This window comes from Metopolophium dirhodum, chromosome 3 (genome assembly GCF_019925205.1).
Source record: "Metopolophium dirhodum isolate CAU chromosome 3, ASM1992520v1, whole genome shotgun sequence".
Taxonomy (NCBI): Eukaryota; Metazoa; Arthropoda; class Insecta; order Hemiptera; family Aphididae; genus Metopolophium; species Metopolophium dirhodum.
Window position 1 is genome coordinate 38935344 of NC_083562.1, and position 26334 is coordinate 38961677.

General features: G+C 25.8%; 1 protein-coding gene across 2 annotated transcripts in view; it reads left to right on the top strand.

Moving 5' to 3' along the window:
- The window catches only part of LOC132941640 (cyclic nucleotide-gated cation channel beta-1-like), a 134236-nt gene that overhangs the window by 19684 nt on the left and 88218 nt on the right, over positions 1–26334 (top strand). The window contains exon 3 of one of the 2 annotated variants that reach the window (XM_061009781.1): positions 234–370. In XM_061009781.1, the coding sequence (XP_060865764.1) occupies positions 239–370 (132 nt within the window). In that variant the 5' untranslated portion in view covers positions 234–238. Of the gene's footprint in view, positions 1–233; positions 371–8965; positions 9170–26334 lie in introns of those variants that run through there. The other variant, XM_061009782.1, reaches the window with a different exon arrangement.

Consider the following 26334-nt stretch of genomic DNA (forward strand, 5'->3'; position numbering starts at 1 on the left):
GTAGTATTATATTATAGTAGTTTTACTATTAAAAATAAATAGATAAAATATAATATTATTATTGGACATTAAATAAAAATATATATTTTTTCAATATTTACATTAATTGACACATCATAATTTGTGTAAATCCTAGATTATAGAGTATTTAAATATTATTTCTTAATTTGTGTATTGTGTTATATTTTTTGTTAAAATATTGAATTTGTTTATTTATTTCTTATGTTAAACAGGCATTATGAAACTCAGTGTCACCTCGTTTCGAGCTCACTCGTCAGCTCAGAAAAAAATATTAAAATATCAAAATCAGCTCAATTACGTCACAACTCATTGTCCCGTTGTTCCAAGTATAAATTCGCAATCCTCATCGGTAAGTTCTCATTCATGTTATCTAAACGATATAATAATTTGCATTCTGATTTTGGTTTAAAATAAATGTGTAAGGTTAATTTAGTATCCGATAGTAAATTTGATAATTCTGAGTTGCTAAATAGAAAATAAAACTATAGGTACCTAGATTATTATAAGCACGCCATGTACTGGTGAATAAATATAGAAGTTTAAATTTTAAAATGTATAAATCGCTAATGGATTGAAGGTAAGTTTAATTACTGTTGATAAAAAGCCAGTGCATAATGGTCCATCAATACAAATATAAAATGTAATTTAATAGTCTATGTATTATGATGAACTGTTACTACCAACGCTATAAAAATTAAAAACACACTAAACATAATTGTCAAAAGCAAAAAAGGATCAATATAAAGCGTTTTTGTTTTAAATTTTACCTGTATTAAGTTTATAACAAAGTCATTGGATTTACTTTTTTTATACTATACCTACATTATACCCTTTATAGGTTAAATTGAAAATTAATTTTTTTCATATCTTTAACTATTAGGTAATTATTATTACGTTAATATTGACACCGCTATCAAGTGTGGTAGAATTTTAGGATTACTTGTACAGTCGTAAATTATTTTGATAATTTTTTTATGAGAAATCTTAACATTTTTGAAGCAGCTTTTTGTTTTTGAACATGATTAGTACAAAATCAACGTAGGTATATTGGTTATGGCTTACCTATACATTTATAATGATATGTATCTAAAAAAAATTACAATATTATAATATACCTTATAGTAGGCAATATTGCAACTATTCATCGTTTTGTTTCCAAACATTATACCTATTTAAAAAGAACAACGTAAAAAGTCAATCCCAGAATAATTATCATTTTAAGCCGATACACACACAAATAGTCACGAGTGGTCGAGGTGAAACTGCAATTGCACTTTGTGCTTTCGTCTCTGAAAGAATTAATTTAAAAAAAAAAACAATTAAAGAATTTACTTGGTGAAAGAAATAATAGTTATATCAAGCAAGCCATTATAAAATGGTGTCGTAGAAGACAAATGTGGTAAACTGTAAACGACTGAGATACGAACTGACGTGACCACGTGATTTTGACCTTTTACTTTTTAATTAAATGTATCTATAATTATATAAATAATATACAATAAAAGTTCCCTTAAACTGTGAAAAGACACCTGTAAATATTAGATAATGTTTGCATCAATTTAATACTTTAAGTCGATTGTAAAGACCAAATTTATTTATTTAAATTAGTTATTAAATATTTTATGATTTATTCAGTCTTTTTTTTTTGTAATGTATAAGTAACTTGATTAACGTAACCCATGCAGATCAATAAATATAATATAAGTTATAAGCATAATTTTTTAATTTAAAATGGCTAGACTTAGACTCTTGATATACATAAAATTGTATTAAAAATAAAATTAGTACATTCCTGATTCACAAGGAATTTAAAAATCTTAAAAAAAGATATTGCTGTAAAATTAAAAATTAAAACTAAACGTCGATAAAAAAAACACATTGTTATTCTAGATATTTTACACAGGTAATACAGTATGTCCCGTGATGATATATCCATTAGCAGAAGAGGGGGACTTGTCGCCCGGACAAAAACCGGGTTTTTGCCGCTTTACCTATAAACTAAAATAAATATTAAAAATCATAAGATTAATGAAAATAAAATGTTCAAATGTCAAAATTTTCAGAAAAATAAACTATTTAAAATGGCCGTCTTCAATTGTTTCAAAAATAAATTATTAAATTAAAAAATTAAAAAATTAAAAAATAAAATATATGTACCTAGTCCTTGTCCATGTGAGTCCAATAAAAAAACCGATTTATGATATATTTATTATCTTAGGAGATATCGCAATGGGTAGATCCTCGGCGGACCCCCTGTGTATAAATTTATAAAACGTTGTAAAATAAAAACAAAACTGAACGAAATAAATATGCTTATTCAAAAATATTAAAAATTCTATATTAAATGTAACAATGGTTAAGATCTTTTGAAAATTAATTCACGTACATATTATTATTAAGTATTATTAATTATTATTAGGTATATTTATTGGTCTTAAAATGTCCAAGATAGTTTTTTTTAAATTACAGGAAAATAAGTAATAATTAAATATCTAAATTTTGTATGACCTGATGTGTTATAAAAAAAATAAATTTCCAAAAAATCAATAAATTCCTTACTCCGTCGTGGCAAAATCTAAAATTTAATGATTAGCTGGCCTAGAATTTGTGAAAAACTATTGTGCATTTACAATGATTTTAGGAGTACTTAATTTACAAATGATTTAATAGTGCTTAATTGTAAATAGATTAGACAGACTTGAACCTATAATATAGATAACTTCTACATATTAGTAAATATTGATTATGATTAATTTAAATATAAACTTTATCTCTGCGACAAACAATTCGTAACATATTTTGTTCCATTTTAAGATGATATTATGACAATATCACTTACAAACGATATCCAACATGTTAAAAACTGATAAATATTCGAGATAATTTATATATTTGATGTCAGCAAAATGTCCCGCATATTTATATTGATATATTGCGTACTTAATGCAAAATATTTTGGTATTAGTTTTTGGGCAATACATCAAATATAATACATATATTTATTTACTGTACACACACGCACGCAAGCGCGTAACATGTATATCATATAATTTATGCACAAATGCCTACCTACCTAAGTGTATATTCTAAATTTTTATAAGTTTTAATCATTTTATAATAGTATATCAAAGAGTAATATAATAATATCATGGCCATAACTGGAAGGGACTTGGTTCAGACCCCCCTCTCCTGCTGATTTTTTTTAAAAGTAGAACAATTTTAACAGTTCATATTGCTTTTTGACTATTATTAAAAATAATTTTATATTTTCGTCAAAACAGAAATTACGAGATTAATGTCTTATATTTCGAACGTAAAATTTATGAGTGTCTAGTATCTATATATTAAACATTTTATTTTGATTTGAATGTATAATATTATTACCTTTTTAGTATCCACTGCCTCGTGTCACCTCGCTTCGTTCTTCAAGATTAAGACCCATGTGACTTATGTACGGTGTACACGTATACACTATACACTATACATATAATATGTGTGTCAGAAAAGAATATAATAAATTATCTCAAGTGGGTTACATCAGTTCCGTTTCAGATTAATAGCACACTGGTCGGCTGGTCTCGCTTTCAAAATTATTATTAACCCAAATCTTTTTATATTATTTTGTTTTTCATTCGTAAGATTTATGGTTAAGAAACACTCAAAATAATACTGCACACGACTAACTTGTAGATTTAATTACTTTATTAGTGAATACGTGTTATTACGACTTCAATTTATAATGTTTTACGTTATTGTTATTACTATATTATTATAATTTTAAAATTTAATTCGAGACCTATGCTGTCACGAGTTATGACCATAGTAAGATAATAAAAGAATTGTTAGGTTGGAGTTATGGATCACCTATACTAAATGCACGTGAGTCTCTATAGGATCGGAATGGGGTAAATTATCAACTCGTATCACCTTATACTATAAATCATAATAACCCACCTCAACTTCTGAAATTCCAATCACAAAAAATTTTGCTGTGGTGGCCATACTTATATTCATTCCTTCACTATATTTATGGTTATAATATACTCCTATGCCTATTACCTATACATAGTCAATACATTTTTATTGTTATTATTAGGCACTAAACGGTAGTAACAATTTCGTCAATATAGAGTTAACACTTATCGAATAATATAGTATATTATTATTTTTATTTTTACTAAGGTTAAGCCCGGCAACTATCGCCATTAGCTGTTTTTTTGTTTGAAGGGGAGAGGAACGGTTGGAACAGTTGGTTGAAACACGTTTGTGTGTGTGGCAAAGATTTGTTGCTAAAAATCCCGGATGGTCACCCATCCGGGAACTAGCAACACTGGCCGATACGTACACTCAGAGCATTTCCGCAGTTGAGTGTACGGACCGCGCCATACCGCGCCACATAGAATATTATAAATCGTAAGAAACACATTGACCGACCGTCATAAAATCACAATATTTATATCAATAACGTCAGATTTTCGGCTAATGTTGACATTATCCGGTTAATATGTACATTAGCTAAACCCCTAGGATATTGTGTATATTATGTATTTTTGCTATCAATATTCAGACCTTTTTTGGATAAGATAACTTTAACCACTGATGTGTAGAAGATGTTCTTTGTACCTAAACAACGTAAATGTGACATGAGCCACGGAATCGTTTTTCTTATTGTGCTTTATTTTTTTTAGAAAATGTTGGGCATCAATCTATATTGATTATCATAGTCGTGAATATTTTGAGGGCTCAAAACAGACTTTGGGTCTGAATATTTATATGGCTTATTGAGCCCAATATGTGTAAAGTAAAAATGTATGAAATGGTATCAGTTAACTCTAACTCCCTTTTTACATATAGTTTTATAAATGTATAAATATAAAATATTATAAGTCAATATGACAATATTTAGTGGTATATTATAACATATTATATAAACTAATAATGTACCTACTGAATATTAATAAAATATTAAGAAATAATTAAAATATTAACTTTAAAAATTTAAAAAGGTGATATTAGTTATACGACTTAATGTATCGATTTTGTCAAAAGCTTGATTTGCGTAAAAATTCACTGTTTTTCGGATTATATATAAATGTAGGTACTTACTAGAAATTGTCAACCAGATCCAATTTGACACTATTAAACCTCCCTTGGGGCTGAAGATCGAAGTATTTTTTTACTAGTACTTTAAAACGTATAAAAAAACACACATCATTTTAAAACCAATACATTAATTGTTTCGCTCATAATTTCAAATTAATGATAATAGGCATTAAAAAATCTTTTTTATTGATTAAATCTGACATAAGATATACCTTAAAATAAAAAAATAATAATTAAAGATTGAAAATATGAAGGTTTTAAGTTAAGTTGATAGGTGCTATGCAAAATCAATTAGGTAAATCTCAAATCAATTATAATAAGTTGAATATCTAATGATTTCTCAAAATAATGGTTTGAAATATTTGGATTATCATTTATCATATAAAAATTGTTCATTTTTATATGATTCTTGGTCATATGGATCAGAATAATAAGACTTGTTCAAAATTGTATTTGATTGTACTTTTTAAAAATTTATGACACAGTTATTATACATTATCGGCTATCATAAAAACTCCAATTACAAGAGCAGGACAAATGATAAAATAAAATTAACCAAAGAATGAAATTTGAGATGGCTCATATTCTGTCTTAATGCCTTCCCCTATTTACGTCAAGAGGGTTTAATCTAATTTTGTTGGAGGGAACAACTTATATGAATAGTGGTTTTAAAAATTGTATTAATACATTATTTATATTGTATTGTTGTTCATTGTCAAACATTTTATATATTTTATATATTTCGTATATTTTATTTTTTTATCAAGCTAAGGTTATTATTTGAAGTTGACTAATATTTTAATACAATTTGACAATATATTTCAGTAAATTTGATATAATGTTACATTTTAAAACCGTGAAATGTATATTACTTCGCAAGTATGTGTTATAGTTATACCAGGTAAAAATTGTGATACAAAAATTTCGGAAAATGAAAATTTAGTAATTTGAAAGCAAGAATAAATTATTAGACATGTTGTTGCGATATTTTGATATTTTCTTGAAGTCTATAGAGAATCGTAACAAATACTCTATTAAAAAAAAAGTATTCAATCACTTCGGTTTCTAATTTATAGTGACCCTTATTGATATTTTTTAACACTCCAAACATTGTTGCTCTAAGTCCCATAATAAATAAAAGGTTTAGGTACCTAAATCATTATAAAATGCTGTTTTCTTAAGCAACGATATTTTCTGGAAATTTGTTTTAAAATCATTTAAAGATTTCCAGCAGATGTAAGCGTTGAATTGTTTTACTTAACTTTTTTTAGGTTCTAAAAAAACAATTTAAAAAAACAAAAATTGGTATTTAATTTCCCCTACCTCTGTAAAAACCAAAAATAAAATACAGTCAAAAAAATTATTCAGCTGCCCTTAATTTCACTTCAAAATATCATAACACAAAGAAATAAACATTTATATTATAAATAAATATTTTATTATGATTTATGAAAATTATTAAATATTATAACACAACCATCTATAATGTTTTATATTAAAATATACAGGGTGATTCCCCAAGCATGCTCACCCTCATTTTATTCTTTAATAATGAATTTATTCAAATTCTGATATTTTAAATTTTTTAAATATACTCATAGATAATTTTTTCAAATTCTTGAGTTTTTTTGTACTACTTAAGGAGTGTCCTGTGGCGATAGAAACTTCTGATTTTCAAATAAGAACCCCCCCCCCCCCCTTTTTTTACTGTAAATTGTTTAGTAAATAATTGTTTTGAATTTTTGTTGTACCTAATTTAAAATTCGAATGGGTCTTAAAATGTTTGTATTAAGGATAATAGACCTTAAAAATGGTTTTACATAAATATATAATATACGTAAACTGGCTCTAGTATTTATCATACTTGGGCAATTTTTACAAATTATTAATATTTATAGATTAATATTATAAATTACTACAATTTTCAAATCACCATAGCCCCCATATCTTAAAATTACCATGGACCTTTTATCCTTAACATACAAAGTTGAATAACTCAAAAACTACCCATACGAATTTTGATTCTGATACGTTAAAAATTTCAGAAAAATTATCCACTCTATAGTTTACAATTGAAAAGGGGTATTTTCATTTAAAAACAGAAGATTATATCTCCACAGAACATTCCTTAATTAGTACAAAAAATCTCAAGTAATTTAAAAATATGATCTTAAAGTATATTTAAAGATTCCAAAAATCAGATTTGGAATAACTGCATTAATGAAGAAAAGCCTACCTATTTGGATTGCTTTTATGTGTTATATTTATCCAAAAAATTTGTTTCACTTTCTGAATATTTAGATCCGTTAATACTTTTTAATTAAACTATATTAATATATAAATAATTCTAACCTATAATAACCTAGAAGTTGATGCAGTATCATGAATAAAATCTACCTTTATCAAAAAAAAAATATCCATAAGAAAGTCAAATTAAATTTTCATGAGCGTTTGAAGTTCAAATTTTTACAACATTGGATATTCACTCGATTTCTCATGTAGCGATTTTCTTATTTTGTTGTAATTCAACAACAAATAACTGTAGATACTCGAGATGTATATCATATGTTTATTTTATCAATTCCTATACTTTATACAATTTCCAAAATATTTTGACTTGTTTTGAGCTGTTTTGAGTTTTTTTCCTATAAATATCAATACATTTTATTTGCTGGGCCAAAAATCGTCAAAATTTAATACAAGGCTCCTGATATTAAATTGCTTAAATAGCAGTTAAAAAATATTAAAAAAAACATTGGCACAATTTTTTTTATAAACATTTACATTTTAAAATTTGATTTTTGACAACATTTATCAAATTTAAAATTTAAAAATGATTTTGTAGTTCTCAATTTATAAAATGTTCAACTTTTATAGCTAAGGATTTAAAACTTACAACAAGGATCCACGTAATAGTAGGTTATTTTGTAACCAAAAAATCTCAAAAATATAAATCACGGTTTTTTGTTTATAGTTATATTATGTTCAAATTTGGACAAAATTACATATTAAATAATCAAGAATAACGATTTTAGTTATTTTGTTGTAATTTTATAATATTAATTCAACTTACCAGCTACCGTATTAATAACAATATAAATATAATATAAAATATCCACACTGACAAACTGTCACCGCTCAGAATCGTTTTTCGTTTACAATGATATTATATCATTGAATTAAATTTTAATACCATCCATTATACAGTGACTCACTTGAAACCTACTGTACAGCAGAGCGACATCCACTTACCCTCCTTTCTTTCAATTATATTTACCTATGATACTTATTCGTCAGGTGGATAATAATTAAACCTATTATTATTTTTGAAACGTATTTCATTCAAATTGATATTACCTATTTAGAATTTTGAATCTTAGATTTTATTTAAAATGTATTTTGTTTTACTTTTTCAATTTTAGTTGTAGACTAGGTATACAATAGAAACACGAAGTAATTTGTGTATCCAGTTTTGTATTCATTTTAATTAGGTATACAGGTATACTAAATTAACTTGAGGTGATAATAAATCGTTTATTTTGCTATAATATAAGTTATAAGTAACGTGTACAATGTTAGTACATAGGTGTATGTACCTATTGCATTTTCTTCATCATGACATTTTCCACTGGTGAAAAGAAAAAAAATATTCTTCCCCCTTGTAAATTTATCGTTTTGACCATATAATATAATTGAGCAATCCTCACCAGTCACCGGCAGGGCGTCCAAAATGTAATGGGAGGTGTTTAACAACCACTGCGGCCTAGCGGCCATCTAACAAAGCTGTTTGTATTCTATCAGTATCACGGTGGGCTTGTGTCACTCAACCCCATGTGTCATTGCAGTGCGGTTGCCAGTAAAGTGCGCTTCACCATTAATAGTTTTATACGACACGAAACATTGTTTCATAATGAAATTTTTCTAAATATCGTTAATACTATTATTATAACCATTATGTGTTTTCGCGGTAAAATTATTTTTCTTCTATTGCGAATTTTAAGCAGTAATTTGCTTACTACCACGTGAGAAACAAAATTAAAAATGGGTAAGATATAATGACAAGATAAAATATTTACAAATCAAAAGAAATAGAATTTGTTTTTAAACAATTTTCACTAAATCATTTATGTCTTAAGGTCTCGTGGTTTTTTGAAATAGAATATAAATATTTGAATTTTATAATTTTTTTTAACTTCGCAATTTACAATTTTGTGTTGTATGCTTGAAATGTTTAGATTTTGGCGGGAGATTTTATGGAAAATAAAATCATAGTTAAAATATTAATCAGGTCTATCAACATTTTAAAGGATGCATTTCTTGTCAGATTAGTTTAATAATTGCTATAATGAATTCTGAGTTTCTAGATAATGTTTATGTGTATGGTTTAAATTAAAATTCAATAATGAGAATAGTAAATATTATGTTAATAAGTTGTGCAAATAGAATATAAAATTATAGGAAGTTGTAATTAATATTGTTATAGGAACATTCGTTGGGATATTTTTAAGGAAAAAAAAGAATACATTTTAGAAAACCACAAACCATTATTAAGACGAAAGGGGCCAAAATATATAAGCATACGTTTACGAATAATAATAACTTTTTATTTTTATAATTTTTGATAGGTAATAACATTGACATTATAATATTGAATATCAAGAAATGGGGAGTTTCTTATTCTTATTCTATATTTTATTAATTTAATATTCTATGAAACATTTTTTGTTCATTACAATACTGATTAAATTTATATTAACTTGAATGGTTAATTAAGCACGTTATTTATCTGCCAGGTATAAGAAGCTGAATTATTCTTTTTAACTTTGATAATTTAATTACAATTTTTTTTAAGTTTAAAATGAAAATGTTTATAGTTGATATTTTTTTATAATATTAATTTATAATATGGTTAATTATATTTTGTTTTACAAAAACATGTATTAATAAACCAAATGGTTTTAGGGCCTAATAACATATTATAGTTTATTTCTTTACTAAATTGTTTACTCAACCAATAACCAAAAACAGAGACACATGATTTTATTCATGTATTTTTTTTATTAGTTGGTGTGAACCTACTATATTTTTTCTTATAAAATTGCAACAAAAGTTTCATGTATTCATTTAGTTGGGAGTAGTAAAGTTAACATTACAAATTTGTACTTTTTGATTTTCTTATTAATTTCTATAATTAAAATTAACCAAGTTAACGAAACCAACGACTTAGATTCTATCGATTTACATATTTATAATTTTTCTCTCTGGTGAAGACGCGGATTACTATACGTCTATAATATCACCAAAAACTCATTACCCATACCACCTGGCACCTGCCAATGTAGATATCTATACATCTTGTATTTGAATTGTTACTGGTCGATTGTAAGTGTCTACTGTCTTGTTTATAAAATACTAAAATAAAACACGCTTGAATAAACAATGTGATGGGTATATTTTTAATTATAAAATGGTTTTACTAAAAAAAAAAACTGTTAACTAATAATATTTTGAATCGTAAAATAAGAATTGCAATAACATATAAATTAGCTTGTCTAATATTATCAGGTACCTAACTATTAAAATTGCTAATTTTGGAATTAATAAGTATTATAAATTGTGCTATATTTCAAATTTTGTATTAATTTTAAGTTCTAACACTGGAAAAATTTGTTAAATATTTTAACTTCAATGTTCCTAAATCATGTTAAAATAAACAATAAGTTGGCTAAAGTTGCATGTCTCTAGAGACTCAAACTCGAACTATTATTATATGAATTACGACGAAATAATTAAAATCGATATTGTTAAAAACTGGCGTGTAATACATTTGACTGATTTTAAAAATGTAATTATATTTTTCTAAAAAAAATATAAACTTCTAGAAATTCCCATACTTAAAATATGGTTTGCTTGTTTAGCTTACACTTGAAAATCTATAGATTGTATACATTCATAATTTTTAAGTAGGACTTGGTACAGTATACTTCATGCAAATGATACGGTTTCTGCTGAAGTGGTACACCCTTATATTATTATCATAACATTTGATTTAGCATTTATTGTGATCGTCCTTATCCAGTTAATACTTGACATTAGAAATTAAATCTTTTTAAATTTAAATATCATAGTCGTATATTGTTTGGGCTAGTCAGTGGCATACTTGGAAGTACATTTTTGGGGGGAGGGGGTCAAATCTAGAAAGCTAACCTAACCTTAACCAACCAAAAAAAGGCATTTCAGAAAAACTGTTTACATTGGAGATTTGATTGGGGGTGAAATCCATCTATGTTAGAGCATTTTTGCATGTAGTATAACAAATTGTGGTTAATCCTGAATAATTTGTTTTTATAATTTTGTGATTTTTTTGATTAAATAATAATGATTAAATGATTGGTCTGCAATCTAAACGATAATGTCATTTTCAATACATTTGTGTGTTATTGATACAAACTAATGCGCTATTATTATAGTTACGGTATGATTTTGTAAAAAATATTTGGTATTGATGTATAGAAATGTGCGAATTTGAATGACGACCTTTTTTTTTGTAAGTTTGTGGTTATGACGAGTGACAACTGCCAGGAAATATGACTACCACGCCGTTTTTTTTATCAAAGTTCATGGATTGGTTGGCCAACTGGTTTTAACTTCCAACGTGTAACGACGGATCAATGAAAACTCAAAACTTATCGTCACATATATACATAACATTATAATTATTATAATAAAGACAAATAACTGTTAAGTCAAAGTTTTGACAAACCGTTCAACATCTATATATTTTAAAGACTAATCAATTTATCGTTCTGTTGCTATAGACAGCTGTTGTTATAGTATTGTTATACACTATATAACCTCACAAGACAAATCCATTCTCTACATCTCCTTACCATGATTACACCATTGTAATTACTAATTTATATTTTATGTTGGTGCATACTTTATATAGGATTCATATTTTGTACTCATTTAGGTACTCAATAATTAATAAATGTATTCTCTATAACTTATACTTACATAGGTAATAATATATCGATAACTTAACTTAATGTTGAGTCGAATTGAAGATAATGTTTTTGACGTTTTCTCATTAAAAGATGGCAATAACTTATTGTTTATTGTTCGGTATTCTAAAATAGTATTTAACATACAACTTATGTTTCCGTTAATAAGGAATACATTCGACATCTTACCAGTTTATTATATTCATATTTATTATTTATAAATTGTAAATAGTTTTTTTAAATAGTTACAAATCATTTTTATTTTCAAAATATCATGTTAAATTAAAAAAGAAGATTTAAGTTTATTTTATAAAGAGAAAACCAATTACAGTTTCATTCAAGAACTTAAGTGTTATAAATACATTACTATCTTATTAAAATTAAAAGTATATCTTACAACTAAAAATAAAATTCATATAACATAGATACATATTACATAGATATCTTTTTTTAACACTTAAACCAGTCTGTATTACTTAGGTTTAATACATACTATAGCATATTGGTAAAATTATTATTACTATTATTGTATTTTTATTTTTTGATCCACTTACTATACTAATCAAATAATTTACATACCTAATTTATTTAAATATATTTATTTGGTTGAAAAAATAGGATATATTGTTTAAAGATATATTTTGTGAAATTGCATTTTATAATCGTAGTTACAGGATATTAAAAAATAACAATTTCTTACGTAAAATAGGAATCTTTAATACAAAATGTATAGCATTAAAATTATATTTTAGATTTATAGTGATAGTCTGTAGTTATTTATTTTTATTTTGTACTTATAATTTTAGTATTGACAAACGGATAAATAGAAAAACATTTTAATTTCTAAATATTTATTATATAGTTTTAAAAATAAACCATGTTTTCATATAACATAAATAGTGTAAATTAATTACGATCCAAATTCTAAATTGAAAATGTATAATATTTTGTTAAATTGAATATAGATAATTGTAATGATGGCCTGTAAATATCTGCTAAGATAGTAAGATATCTAATAGCATCCATTGTATCTTTAATCATTGCGAGTGTTAAACTATTAAGTAAATAAATAAATAAAGTTTATATTATTTTACTTATATGTAAAATAAATAAAAAAAAAATTCAACAAAAATATACAGAAATTGCCGACTATAAAACTGATCGTTATATTTCTCATTTTAAGAAAAACTTTTAAAAATTGTTAAGCAATAAGAATCAGAATAATAAACAATGAGGACAACTATTCTTAAGGTACCAAATTAATATAGGATATTATATAATATAAATTATATTTTCATTTAATATCACATTTTGATATATTTTGTAATATAATGTTTTATTGAAATTTAGAGATAGGATTTAGTTATGATTGCAAGCAACACCTTTTATATTTTAATTCAAAATATAGAAGTATAGAACTTATTTGAGTCTGTCTTAAATGAACATGGTGTAGTAATAGTATCATCAATGAATAATACATTTAGATATTATTATACTTAAAATTTAAGCTTTGGTTATCTAAAGAATTGACTTACGATATTGATTTTATAGAATATTTTTTATAAATTTAAAAACTTATTTTAAATTAAAATTTCAAGTTCGTTCAAGAAGTATACACGTAAAACATAGTTTATTTCACTTCAAACTGTTATGATTTCAATCATAACATTTATGAATTATACAAATATTTTTTCAATTTAGGTAAATAACATACTGTTGTTTTTGAATATTATACAGCGTTAAGAAACCTTTTAACTTACTTAAGCTTATTATTATTGTTTCATGCTTTTGCTATAGGTAAATGGGGTCAGCTATATAATCTTAATTTTAGAAAATTATAAGGTCATTCATACATTTAATTACAAATGGTTATGGTTTTTTAAATTTACTTTTAAATACATTTTTAGAACTTATTTTAAAATAAATGTTAATTCAAGTTAAGCATTTTAATGATACACTTAAAATGTCGAGAAAATAAATAATATAGGTACCTATAGTAATAATTGTTATGAATCTAATGATTTCGAAATGGTTCACACAATCACAAATTATTGTATTATAGACATATTTTATTATTTTATTACCATTACAATATTAATACTTACCAACAATATCAACTTTTAAATTTTGAAAGAATTGGTACAATATTTTTTAACTAATTCAATTATCAATAAGATTATATTATATTATTATTAACGATAGTTTTTATTTTTTGGATTGTCACTTTAAAAGTTTTATTTAGCTTAATTGGTAGTGTATGGAGGCATGGGGCTTATATAATTCTTGGCAAATTTACCATAGAATCGTAGAACCATAAAACCTTAGGAGTGGGAGGAGGTTAAATAAATGCATAGAAAATATATTTATCATGTAAGAAAATGCAAAGTTTTATACTTTTATGAGATAATATGTATTAATTAATTTTGCCTAGTACCTAATGAATAATATAATTCATTAACACCGATATTTACCTAAGTTCTAGCTAAAAGTACTTATAATATTATTAACAAAATTCCTGTGATAAATTTATAGTCAGTATTGACCTATTACCTATATAATAATGTATGATATACAACAAAATCTTAATTGAATTATATAAAGGTATTGATGATAGTGCAGTTGCACAGTAAGGTAATCTTATCTTCAGTTATTCAAAGTTCGAAGTATCTATGCAAAACATCGTGTTTTGAATAATAATTATTGTTGAACCCCTATAAGTAGTACATAGGTATAGAATTTAAAGATACGTGACAATCCTTTAGTCTTTAAAACTAACCGTCTATAAACTAACATAATGTTTCTAATTTCGGCCGAGTGTATAATTTATAAAAAGATAGATTATTTAACTTAAAATATTTTGAAGAATCAGAGAGTTTATCGAAGTTAGTTAAACTCTTTGTATATATTAATTATAAAGAGCAACATAATTATTGTCAATTTAAAATATTTAAAATATTGTCTATATCAGAAAATATATTTACATGTGTTTGAAAATCAGTAATTTATAGTTTGTGATTATGATTATTCTTGTTAGAAAGAGTGCATTCATACATTTATGGAACATATTGTTTATATTTAAACAATCATACAAATTAGGATATAAACACTTTAATGAGAAACAAATACAACTTTGTTGATCCCGAAAGTGTTACTTACGTATATATGAGAAATTGAAAGATTTTTGGGACTGATTAGGTGTAGAAACAAATATTTCGTGAACAGTGGCGTGGCGAACTAAAAAGTTTCCAATTATCCCAAGCATTTATGCATAATAATGTATTAATGTAATATAACAAGTTATATTTCAGATCGTTATTGACTACCTATTGAGAATATCAAATTAAATTTACTAGGAGACCCACTGGCTACCACCCACCCCTCTATTTAAGAAAGGCCAAGGCCTCTGAAATTGCCGTTCGCCACGCCACTGTTCATGAATACAATGGCTATCATAGATTCTTGATTTACCAGATTTAATTAGAGAAACAAACTTTATTATTTCGACCCTCACTAAACATTATCGCATATTAATCTCGAAAATAAGTATAAGTTAAACGTTTTGGTCATTCTAAGGAAGTAGAAATAATTCTCTTATAAAACTGGTAGGTAAGTACCATCAATTTCTTGACTGTGTTAGAATTTCTAAAAATATGTAACACACGACATTGTAATTTGTAGTAATATTTATTTATTATTCATTGGTTCCTTGATGATAGCGTATACCTATTGTAGAATGTATAGGACACAGGTTAGGTCAGGTTAAACCAAACCTACAAGGTAAAAACAATTGTCACCCCGAGTAAGACACTTAACTATTACCCCAATATAAAGCTTATTTTTATAAATGGTTTTAGATCAATAAATTTTTATTAGAATACATAAAGATTTTAAAGTTACTATTTTTTTTAATTGTTCTGATTTTAAATTTTTAGTGAATAATTAAAATTAAAATGTATAAAATAAATATACTGAAACATTTATTCAAAAAAGCTATATTTTGTAATTTTTGTTTTTAAATCAAATAATTGATGAATTTTTAAATATCAATATTAACTGTATAATACCGTTTGTTTACTTTCAAAGCAATGTTTTTAACATTAAATGCCTATATAGGTTTTTTTGAAATGTAAATTAGTACTTTTATAATTCTTAAGCTAAGTTATTTCATGCAGAAAATTATAAAATTAAAATCAAATTTGTGTTTAATTGTGTGCAAATACAAAATATAAAAGAAAATTATAATAAAGTACTCTGAAATAGTATCAGAAACGATGTTTTTATACGTTTCGTTATTTTTTTCTGTCACCCCCAAGGAAACAAAAGACTGAAAATGAGCTTTTTTTAACGACGCCATTTCCTTGCATTGTTTTCTGACATTTGTCAATTAATTATACTTATTTGGATACATATTTACTTAATTTTCGAAAATTTTCCATATTAAAAGTTGTGATGTATGTCTTATAAATTTTGTTTATCAATTTATAAAGAGCAGATCATACCTCACACATTTTGTATTAGCATAAATTATAAGAACTTAACAACTGTATGAAAGTTTATTAATGTATATCTGTTATCTTTGTATAATACATCAAATGTTCTTAAATGTAATTGTATACATCATTAAATTTACTTTAAATCCAAAGATCAGTCGTGTTTATCTATATGTATATTTATTTGAGTTTGATATGAATTTTTGATTTATATTTTAAATAATCCGTTTTTTCCATACATTATATTTTTAAACAAGCGAGTAACATATCATATTCACAAATAAAATTTGCAAGGCATTTGTTACCTAAATTTGGTCTGAAACCTTATTAAAGACGTAATCATTTATATATATATATATTATGTTACTACGAAACCGATGGGCATTGCCGCCAGTTACCTCCGTATAGTGGTTTAAGCGTTCCACCCCATTAATATATATTGGCTTCTAATGCGATTTATATGGTAACCTCTCTCCAAAGTAATTTAATAGGTTGATCAATTACCAATATAAGAGGAAATACGAACGTAGAACTTCCCTGAGATCCTAATCATATAAATATAAAAAAAGATGGGTAAGTGGATGTCGCTCTGCTGTACAGTAGGTTACAAGTGGATCACTGTAATGGATGGTGTTAAATTTGAATTCAATGATAGGTATTATCATTGTATAAGAAAAACGATTCTGAGCGAAAACGGTCAGTCAGCCTATGATATTACCATGTATATTTGATGATATTATTGTGAATAAAATAATTTATATATAACCTATTTACGTGGAGCCTAAGAGCCTTGTGTTCAATTTACAATCTTTAGCTATAAAAGTTGAACATTTTATAAATTTTTAACTACAAAATAATTATTAAATTTTAAATTTGATAAATTTTGTCAAAATTTGAACTTTAAATGCTTATAAAAAAAAATTGTGCCTATGTATTTTTAATATTTTTTAACTGCTATTGTAGTAATATAGGAGCCTTGCATTAAATTTTCATGCTTTTTTACCCAACAAATACAATTTTATTGATATTTATAGAAAAAAAAAACTAAAAAAATTGAAAACTGACAATGTCCGTAAACAGCTCAAAATATTTGGAAAATGTTATGGTGTATAGAAAATGCTAATATAAACATTCAGTCAAAATGTCATGTATATACGGTCATATTTTGTTTTAAAATTGCACCAAAAACCAAAATCGAATTTCTCAAAAACCGTTTTTCCTTAATTTTTCTTTTGTTTATTGCGTCGCTTTTGAAACCCACTCGGAAATTTTTACTTTTGACCCCCCTAAGTACCAACTAGATTTACTTTCCTATCAGAACAGTTACTGTTGAAGAAAATCCAAGTACTTTTATAACCCAAAAAGGTGATAATAGACACAAAAAAATAAAAATTAAAAAAAAACACATCATTGTAAAATCAATACATTCATCGCTTCGCTCAGACTCTGATACCTAACACAGTTTACGAAATCATTATTTCAACAGCTGTAGACACTATATAGACATGACTAAAATTGAATAACCATGGAAGTATAAATTTGAATAGTATTTTACAATTTTTTTCTTGTTAAATTGTTTTTATTTCAGAAAGTTATAAATAACGTATTAACACATTTCGCACTATTTGATGTAAAATATATTATATTTTTTGTTTGGCACGATGTTATTATTTTTTTAACTAATAATATTTTCTTTATAATCAAATTCAAATATATGATTGTTTTTTCATACATCTCGTGTGTAATCAAATCTTTATATACAAGTTAAAAAGAACAATATTATGGTACCTACTACCTAATGGAATTTATTATTTACTTTAATGTTAGTTTTCATAATCCTTTACTTGTATTATTGTATTGTGATCTTAAAAACTTAAATTTTTTTAGAATTATTTCTATGAATTCTAACACTAGATTTTTTATAAATAATTAGTTTTAGAGGTAGACCACGTCTTTTTATAAAAGTTTAAAATATAGGTACTTGAAACCAGTTTTACTTAGCTTCCTAATGACTGCCTATAAGATTTTACGAAAATCAGAAAAGTTTTATTTTCTAAAAATATATTTATTTAAAGTATAATTGGAACTATTTCATAAAATATAAGAGGTAGGTATATTAAAAAAATACGTACTATTATTTTAATAATATTTAACTATACATAAGTATGGGTACAATCGAGTTCATTAGTGAGAATAATTTATTTCAAAACGTATCGATTACTGATTAATTGTATGACATTTATTTATTTATATATATATTTGTAATTTATTTAACAAGCATTAAGCCAGATTTAGTTCAAAACAATATTTATAAATAGATATTTCACAAAATTACCTACCAACTAATACAATTGCATTAATAATCGACTACCATAACAAAGTTTGAATAAGTAAATGAAAATTTAAATAAACCAATAAGTTATAGAGTAGAGTAGAGTTATATAGTAAATTATAGAGAAAATGTTTACTATAAAATATGACACGTGCCTAAAATAATAATAATTTCAACTTTTTGTTATATTAAAAAAAATATTTTTTTCAAGTTCAAATTAAATAGTATAAAATTGTTGTAACTGTCTTCATCCTAACCAGTAGGGGATACTGGTGTACAATGGAAAACGTAATGCGATTCGTCTCTTATTTGTTTCACTGTCTCGCACAGTCTAGGTTAAGTAGATTGAGCCCTCAGGAAGTGAAGAGCGTTGGCCTACAAAACGAAATTTCATAGATGATTTATTTTACTACACTTTAGCGTGAGGTTAAGATGAGACCTTTTTATTTATTTCCCATATGTTTTATCTAAACTCTTCCATACCGTCTCTCACCCATGTTAACTTTTTTTAATATATTATACATACATATTATATTTAATAGATACTATACCTATGTATGCAAAGTATAAAATTAGAAAATCAGCATAAATATAAAAAGTATTAATTTTATTTCAGACAATCTACGAAATCAGCCTACCACATTATTAATAATCGTAATGTGCTGCAGTATTGATTATTTTATAAATATAGATTTACGTAAGTTACAGGCTGTTATAAATGTACAATATAGATGATATTACTGCTATTGCTATGTTCGTATAAAATTGCATGAAGGGTCAAAAATGCTATTTTTTTAATGCAGCCAGTCGCAGTGCAGGCCAATTTCCATTTGTGATATGTAATATTATATAGGTACTCAAGGTATATACAAGCATGTCAATCGATACATTATAATAATGTTATAAATATTTTTTGTTGGTTCATTTTTAAAATTAATTTTTGTGGTTTTCGCATGTCAAAAAATATTTACTTTAAATAATAAGTATATACTATATAGATTGTTTTATTCCGACCAAAGGTATATTATAGTATCTGATATTATGTAAACAATTTTTCATTTACAGAGGGAGTGTTCTAAAAGTTTCATTCAACCGTCTATGACACCATTTAACCAATATAACATTATATATCACAGAGATTTTAATAGGAATAAAATAATGTTATAATGTTTAACATAATAGTACTGTAGGTATTTAGATTTTAAATAATAAATATTTTTCGAATGTGTGATTCGTACAAACATATTGCTGTAATATGTACTCAATCAATAAAATTGACTAATAATTCGTTGGTATGCCATTTTAGTTTTATATTTAGGTATACCTATATAATATAAAAGTATTTATTTATTGCACAATTTATATATATATATAAGTTTGGTATTTGTAAAACTTTTCGTGACTATATATTTATTTTATGTACCTATATGATCATTATCTTTATTTCCAAATTTATTCTATGGGCCATATTTCATTGTTACAGTAATCTTCGTTATTATGTCTGCAGTTTGTAGAATTCCCTTATACCACCTCTTTTAATATTGCTTCTACAATATCTTATATAGATATATAATATAAATATATATATATATATCATAAAAACTGAAATATACATACGTCTTATATAGTGTATGCGTATTATTGAGGTACATATACCTATATCTTATTATACCTATAATAATAGGTATAATACCGTATACAAAACTGTTTAATTATTAATATATTTTTAACTAAAATAAGAATTTAATAATTTCAGTATGAATAAATGTAACTTTTAAATAGGTTTTAGCTAATACCTATAGGAAGTAAAAATATAATACGAAGTAAGTTTTTCCAGTTAGTTTTATCAGACTGTGCTTGAATGTCAAATTACAAATTGTAAATGTACTCATCGAATGCGTTTATTTTCATTATTTATAAATTTAACTATATAATACTAATTTAACTCTTTTACTGTAAATACTACAATTTTACGTATTGATTTTTAATTTTGTTTATTGAAAAAATTTGTAGGTAATAGATATACTATTATATTATAAGTATTTATTTATTTATTTTACTTATATATGTAATTTTAATTTTAATATTTAAAAGAAGAGCGTTAATTTAGTGAATCCACTTTTAATAAATGAAAACTATCGTATCTATGTATTTTCAAATTGTATTCCACCCCGTACGTAGATATTACCACAGGGTACGCCACGTCGTATTTTGTAGTACAAAATTACAAAGCAAAATTAAATATAATTGTTGAATAAAAAATGCAATAAATATTTCCAATCAAAACAATCGAGTAAGTATCTAACCTTCCTATTGGCTATTTGTACGCAACTTTGTGTAACATGTATACTTTTTATCCAAAAATACATCTCTGAAACACATAATGTATGTTTAATTAGCCAAATTATGTTATTTGGATTTATAAATATGTATAAAACATTTAATGTTCATTTGTTAGGTCGTTTCATATGGGTTTTTTTTAAAAATTTGTATTCATCAAAAATTCGATCATCCACCAACTCTCAAAAACATAATACCGAATATATGTAAAATTGACCTACAGATTCATAAATAGTAACATGTAGCTTGTCAGATCTGTTAACGACATTACGGTAACCAGAATGATTAATTGTTTTTATATTATTTATTTGTCCGTATTTTCAGAAAATAGGTCCCGGGCGATAAAGACAAATTAATTTTTTTTAAGTGCTCAAATGTTATTAATCACGGTCACGTGACCATTAAATTCCGCTACGTCGTGCCACTGACATTTCGGTTTCACAAAGTTAAGTAAAACTGGACATTTCACATGATATACGCATGAGCATACGTGTATTGAAGGTCTGGGAGGGGGGTAAGTTAAACTGAGGACCTCCGAACCTTCTATCCGCTCAAGCATGGCAAAAGTTTTATATTCTCTCTTTATATGACCACCGTAGTACTCATCCATCAAAATCACTGACACTCAGAATTTTAAAAACCTTACTCAACCACAAAATTTTAAAACTGTCTACCTATCCCTAGTAAAATTTAGTAAAACTAGTACGAAGAATCGAAGATTTTTAAATGATTTACCAATAAAAAGTTACCAGTGGTAGGGGGCTGTGGGGTCGATATGGCAGACCGACACCCCTTGTGCACGCTTGAAAAATAATACAAACATTAGAAATATATACATGATACCGGATGATCAATTTAACGTAAAACACTCGTTATCTCAAAAACCATCAAAATGTTTGAAAATATTATTTCCATAATTTTAAGTCGTTAAAATAAACTCGTTCTAAAATAAAAAATTATTTTTTAGGTATTTTGTCGTTAACATTTTAGAAATGTTGAATAACTAGATAAGTACATTTTTTGATTCTATAACAGAATATTTTTTGGAGTATCTAGGTATTTTTAATACATAAAAGTTAATTTTTAAGATGAATAGGTTATGAGTTATAGTTATTTCAAGTTTTGATGATTGATCAGGGGTACCACACAAAATGTTGGTCTGTTACTCCACCAATCAATACTTTAAATTTATAAGTATAATAAAGTATTGTCTGAAAGTTGATTTTTATAAATAAATAATATCGCAGCAGAATATGAGATTAAAAATATATGTTGTCGTTCAAAAAATTAAAAGACCTTATAAATGATAACCATAAACAAATAGTAAAAAAATATAGTTATTTTATAATTTTTGAAAACGTGATTGTTTTCTGAAATAATGAGTGCTGTACGATAAATGCCATAAACCCCATATATACCTATTATATTATATTAAAATAATTAACTAGAAAGAAACTATTCTCGTGTTTTCTCACAATGTTTCACTGTTTTCAATCTCATGGATTGGCCGCTATAAGATCTCAATTCTTCATGCGATCGTAGTTCTAGTGTTATAGGGTCAACAAAAATAATGTTCTTTGTTGTTCACTATTTAATGAGAATACCCTATTTGTGGGATATTATTATATATTAAATCCGCAATAAAACTACCGGAGTGATTGAATGAACAAATTTGTTGTATTTCATGTATTAGCCTTTAGGTATATTGTAACTTAACGTTATCCATTTTTCAATATTACAAAGTATCGAGTCTTCACATACGTACCTGCAGTATCGTTACTCTTAAATGTCTAATCGAAAAACCCGTGGCATACTGAAATTCATTGTCTATCAGTCAGTGGTGCCCAACCCACGGCCCGCAAAGGTGTTGTATGTGGCCGGCCGTTACAAATTTTAAAAAATAAAACCTAATATTCTAAAAAAGGAAAATTATTACAAAATACGATAATAATAGTAATAATAATAATAAAACTAAAAAATGTTTTACACGTCTTATTTTTAATGTGAAATTTAAGCTTTCGTTTACTAATAATGAAAAATCTGGTTGGAATTTAGTTGAGATTATTCGCACTATTATATTTAGTGGCCCGCTCGAAGATAATAATATTGTTTTCCATAGTGGCCTATCGAGGAAAATAGGTTGGGAATCACTGGACTACTTGATCTCAACGTCCACACCATGTCTACTAGATATATGTTAATTTCACGTGTATGAAAGTCGTGCTATTTAAGACGGTCAGTAATTATTATTCATAATAATAATTATGCAGAAAATATACTTGAGACATTATTAGTACCCATGTATAAAATTGTCAGAATGGCTTGTTAATTTATTACTTATTACGTACCTATGCGGGAATATTCCGTCGCGTGAAGTATACGTTTAATAGGCTGAAGGATTGTGATTGTTTGAGAAAAATTTAACTGGGTCAATCTGAACTGACTTTATGTGCATTGTTTATAGTGTGTACTTCGTGTACCTATATGTGAGTACTTGAAATATCTAAGTTTAGTATGTGTATATTACGTTAAAGCAGTTGGAGTGGGATGATAATACTAGTATAGATGAGCAGTATAGTATGGTTTAATAAAATACGAACACTATGGAATATAAGTATATGCATTTGTTATGCAACATCATTTTAAATTCTGCTTGGAATGAGGAATGTTTTAGTTTAACAAAAGTGTGTTTTATGTAACAAAAATTCTCGGAAACCATTGTCCCTGTATAGATATGAAATTAAATATGCAGACAATACTTTACACTTTCAAAGTGGTAATTTTTAAAAATTTTCAGTATTTTTCAGTTAAAAAAAAAATAACTGTTAAGATATTTTAGCCGGAACGTTTTTAATTAAATTTTGACCACGTTTGGGTAAACCATGCTTTGCTATAAGAATCGTTTTTGGAATGAAACGATTTATCATCGCTTTCAAATATAAAGGTAACCGTCTCAGGACTATTTAACTCTTATATCAGCAATTTTTAATTATATTCGTTTCGTACAATGCACAAAACAGTATATAATTCTTGTTCTGTGACTATAAATTTGAAAATAATACAAGTAATAATATCAAAAGTGTGAATTTAATAATTAATAGACACGTACTTAAAATCCCGTCCTAGTAAATAATATTGTCATGCGACCATTATTTTATTTGTATTGTATATTTGTATGCCATTAATTATACTTGCATTATGTATTTTATGCGAATGATGGAATCGTTTTTTGCTAAAATTACATAATTTATATACTAATAAATATTTATCATTTCACATTATTTTTCCTCAAACATTACGTATATTTCAAATAATATATAATCATTATACTGACATCCTATATGTTTTTAGTAGGTAAGCAAAAGGAGGTAACTGCGTATAATTCATTAATGCTTTAGTGGTTTTGTTATGTTATGTTTGGAATTTGAATTTGAATTTATACATTCAAGTTCATATTTTGATAATATGACGTGTAGAATTGTGAATTTGTATAGAGCTACCATAATAGTAACTAATAACTATTATTTTTTCTCTCAAAAAGTCTCGACTTCCATTTTCCTTATTTATGTTTATTATTGTTATTATTATTAATAAGCTTTCAAGTTTCAACATCTATGATTATTAATAAGCTTATAGATTAAGTTAAATATTTTTTTTATTAGGTGTATTTATAGCGGTTTTAAACCACATAAGGTTACATATAGGTATTTATCTACCAATGGTTTTTTAATTTGTATTTACAATTTTACTGTACTTTTTTTAACGTATTCAGCAGATGAAGGTGTAATCAGTATTATCATAAATGTATGAAAAAATATTGAAAATACTGAATTGTTTTAAATATCTTTTAAGAAAGATTGAGTTTATAATTTATACATTTATTTTACATATAGTTTATAAACAAATAATATTCTTATTTCGGCTAATAATAACTTCTTTGCCGAAAAAGTGATCCACGGTTCGCTAATATAATTATTACGTGAATTCGTATTCAATTATTTAATTAAAATGGGATACACACTTTCTGTTCTGCATCAGATAGTAGGTTACGGGTTTTGATTGAAAGAAAAACCAAGTACAAATGGGAGATTCCACTCGAGTAAATCCTTTTGTTAATGAAGCGGGTGAATTACTCTCTGGAATGACCTCAGTCGATTACTAGCTTGACAAGATCCATTCATACTCTTAGATAAATCTGCATTTGAGATACATCTGTATTCAGAAATCAGAATTTCTCTTAAATAATTCATTAAACGCCAAGTACCAACAGGTAAATCTGATTTTAAACCAAAAATATAACTGTTAAATTTTTGTTTATTTAAAAAAATTACATACAGTTTAAAATATAATCTCTGTACAGAAACATAAGACACGACTGGTTTAAGAAAATGATTACAGTTGTTCATGTTATATTGTTTTGTTAGTAAGTTCCTAATATTCATTATTTTTGATTTTTACTTAATTATAATATATAAAAGAATAATAAATATGCTAATATGCATAAACTTAAGTTACGACTTAATAGATCGATTTTGGAATACTGTTCCGTTTTAATTGTGCCCCGAACTAACCAGAACTGTAACAGTTTTATCTCGACTAAAACAGTTTGTGTCTTTATAATAATATGGCAGCACGTCTTTATTATTCCAGTTGCAACTTTAGCAATAACGACGTTTCAGGTTCGCAGCTTCAATATTATGCACCACACTCTTTGCAAGCCAAACTACAGTCGATGCATAGTATGTGCAGGACAAGACATGCAATATAAATTGTATAATAATAATACTACAGTGTATGTGGTGTCAAATAAACGACCAATGGCCGTCTGACAAGCACATATTATATTAGTATAGTGCATGCGCAAAACGGACGTGTTTTTATTCCGAACGCGCCGCCGCGGCGGCACACAATAAAAATGTTAAGTTCTTTTATCTGGTGAATTGGTTAAGTAAGATTTAGAGACCACTGGAATGATATACACGTGAAATATAATGGCACATACTTTCTGGATTTTCAAATATATTTATTTTTATTTGTGTACACT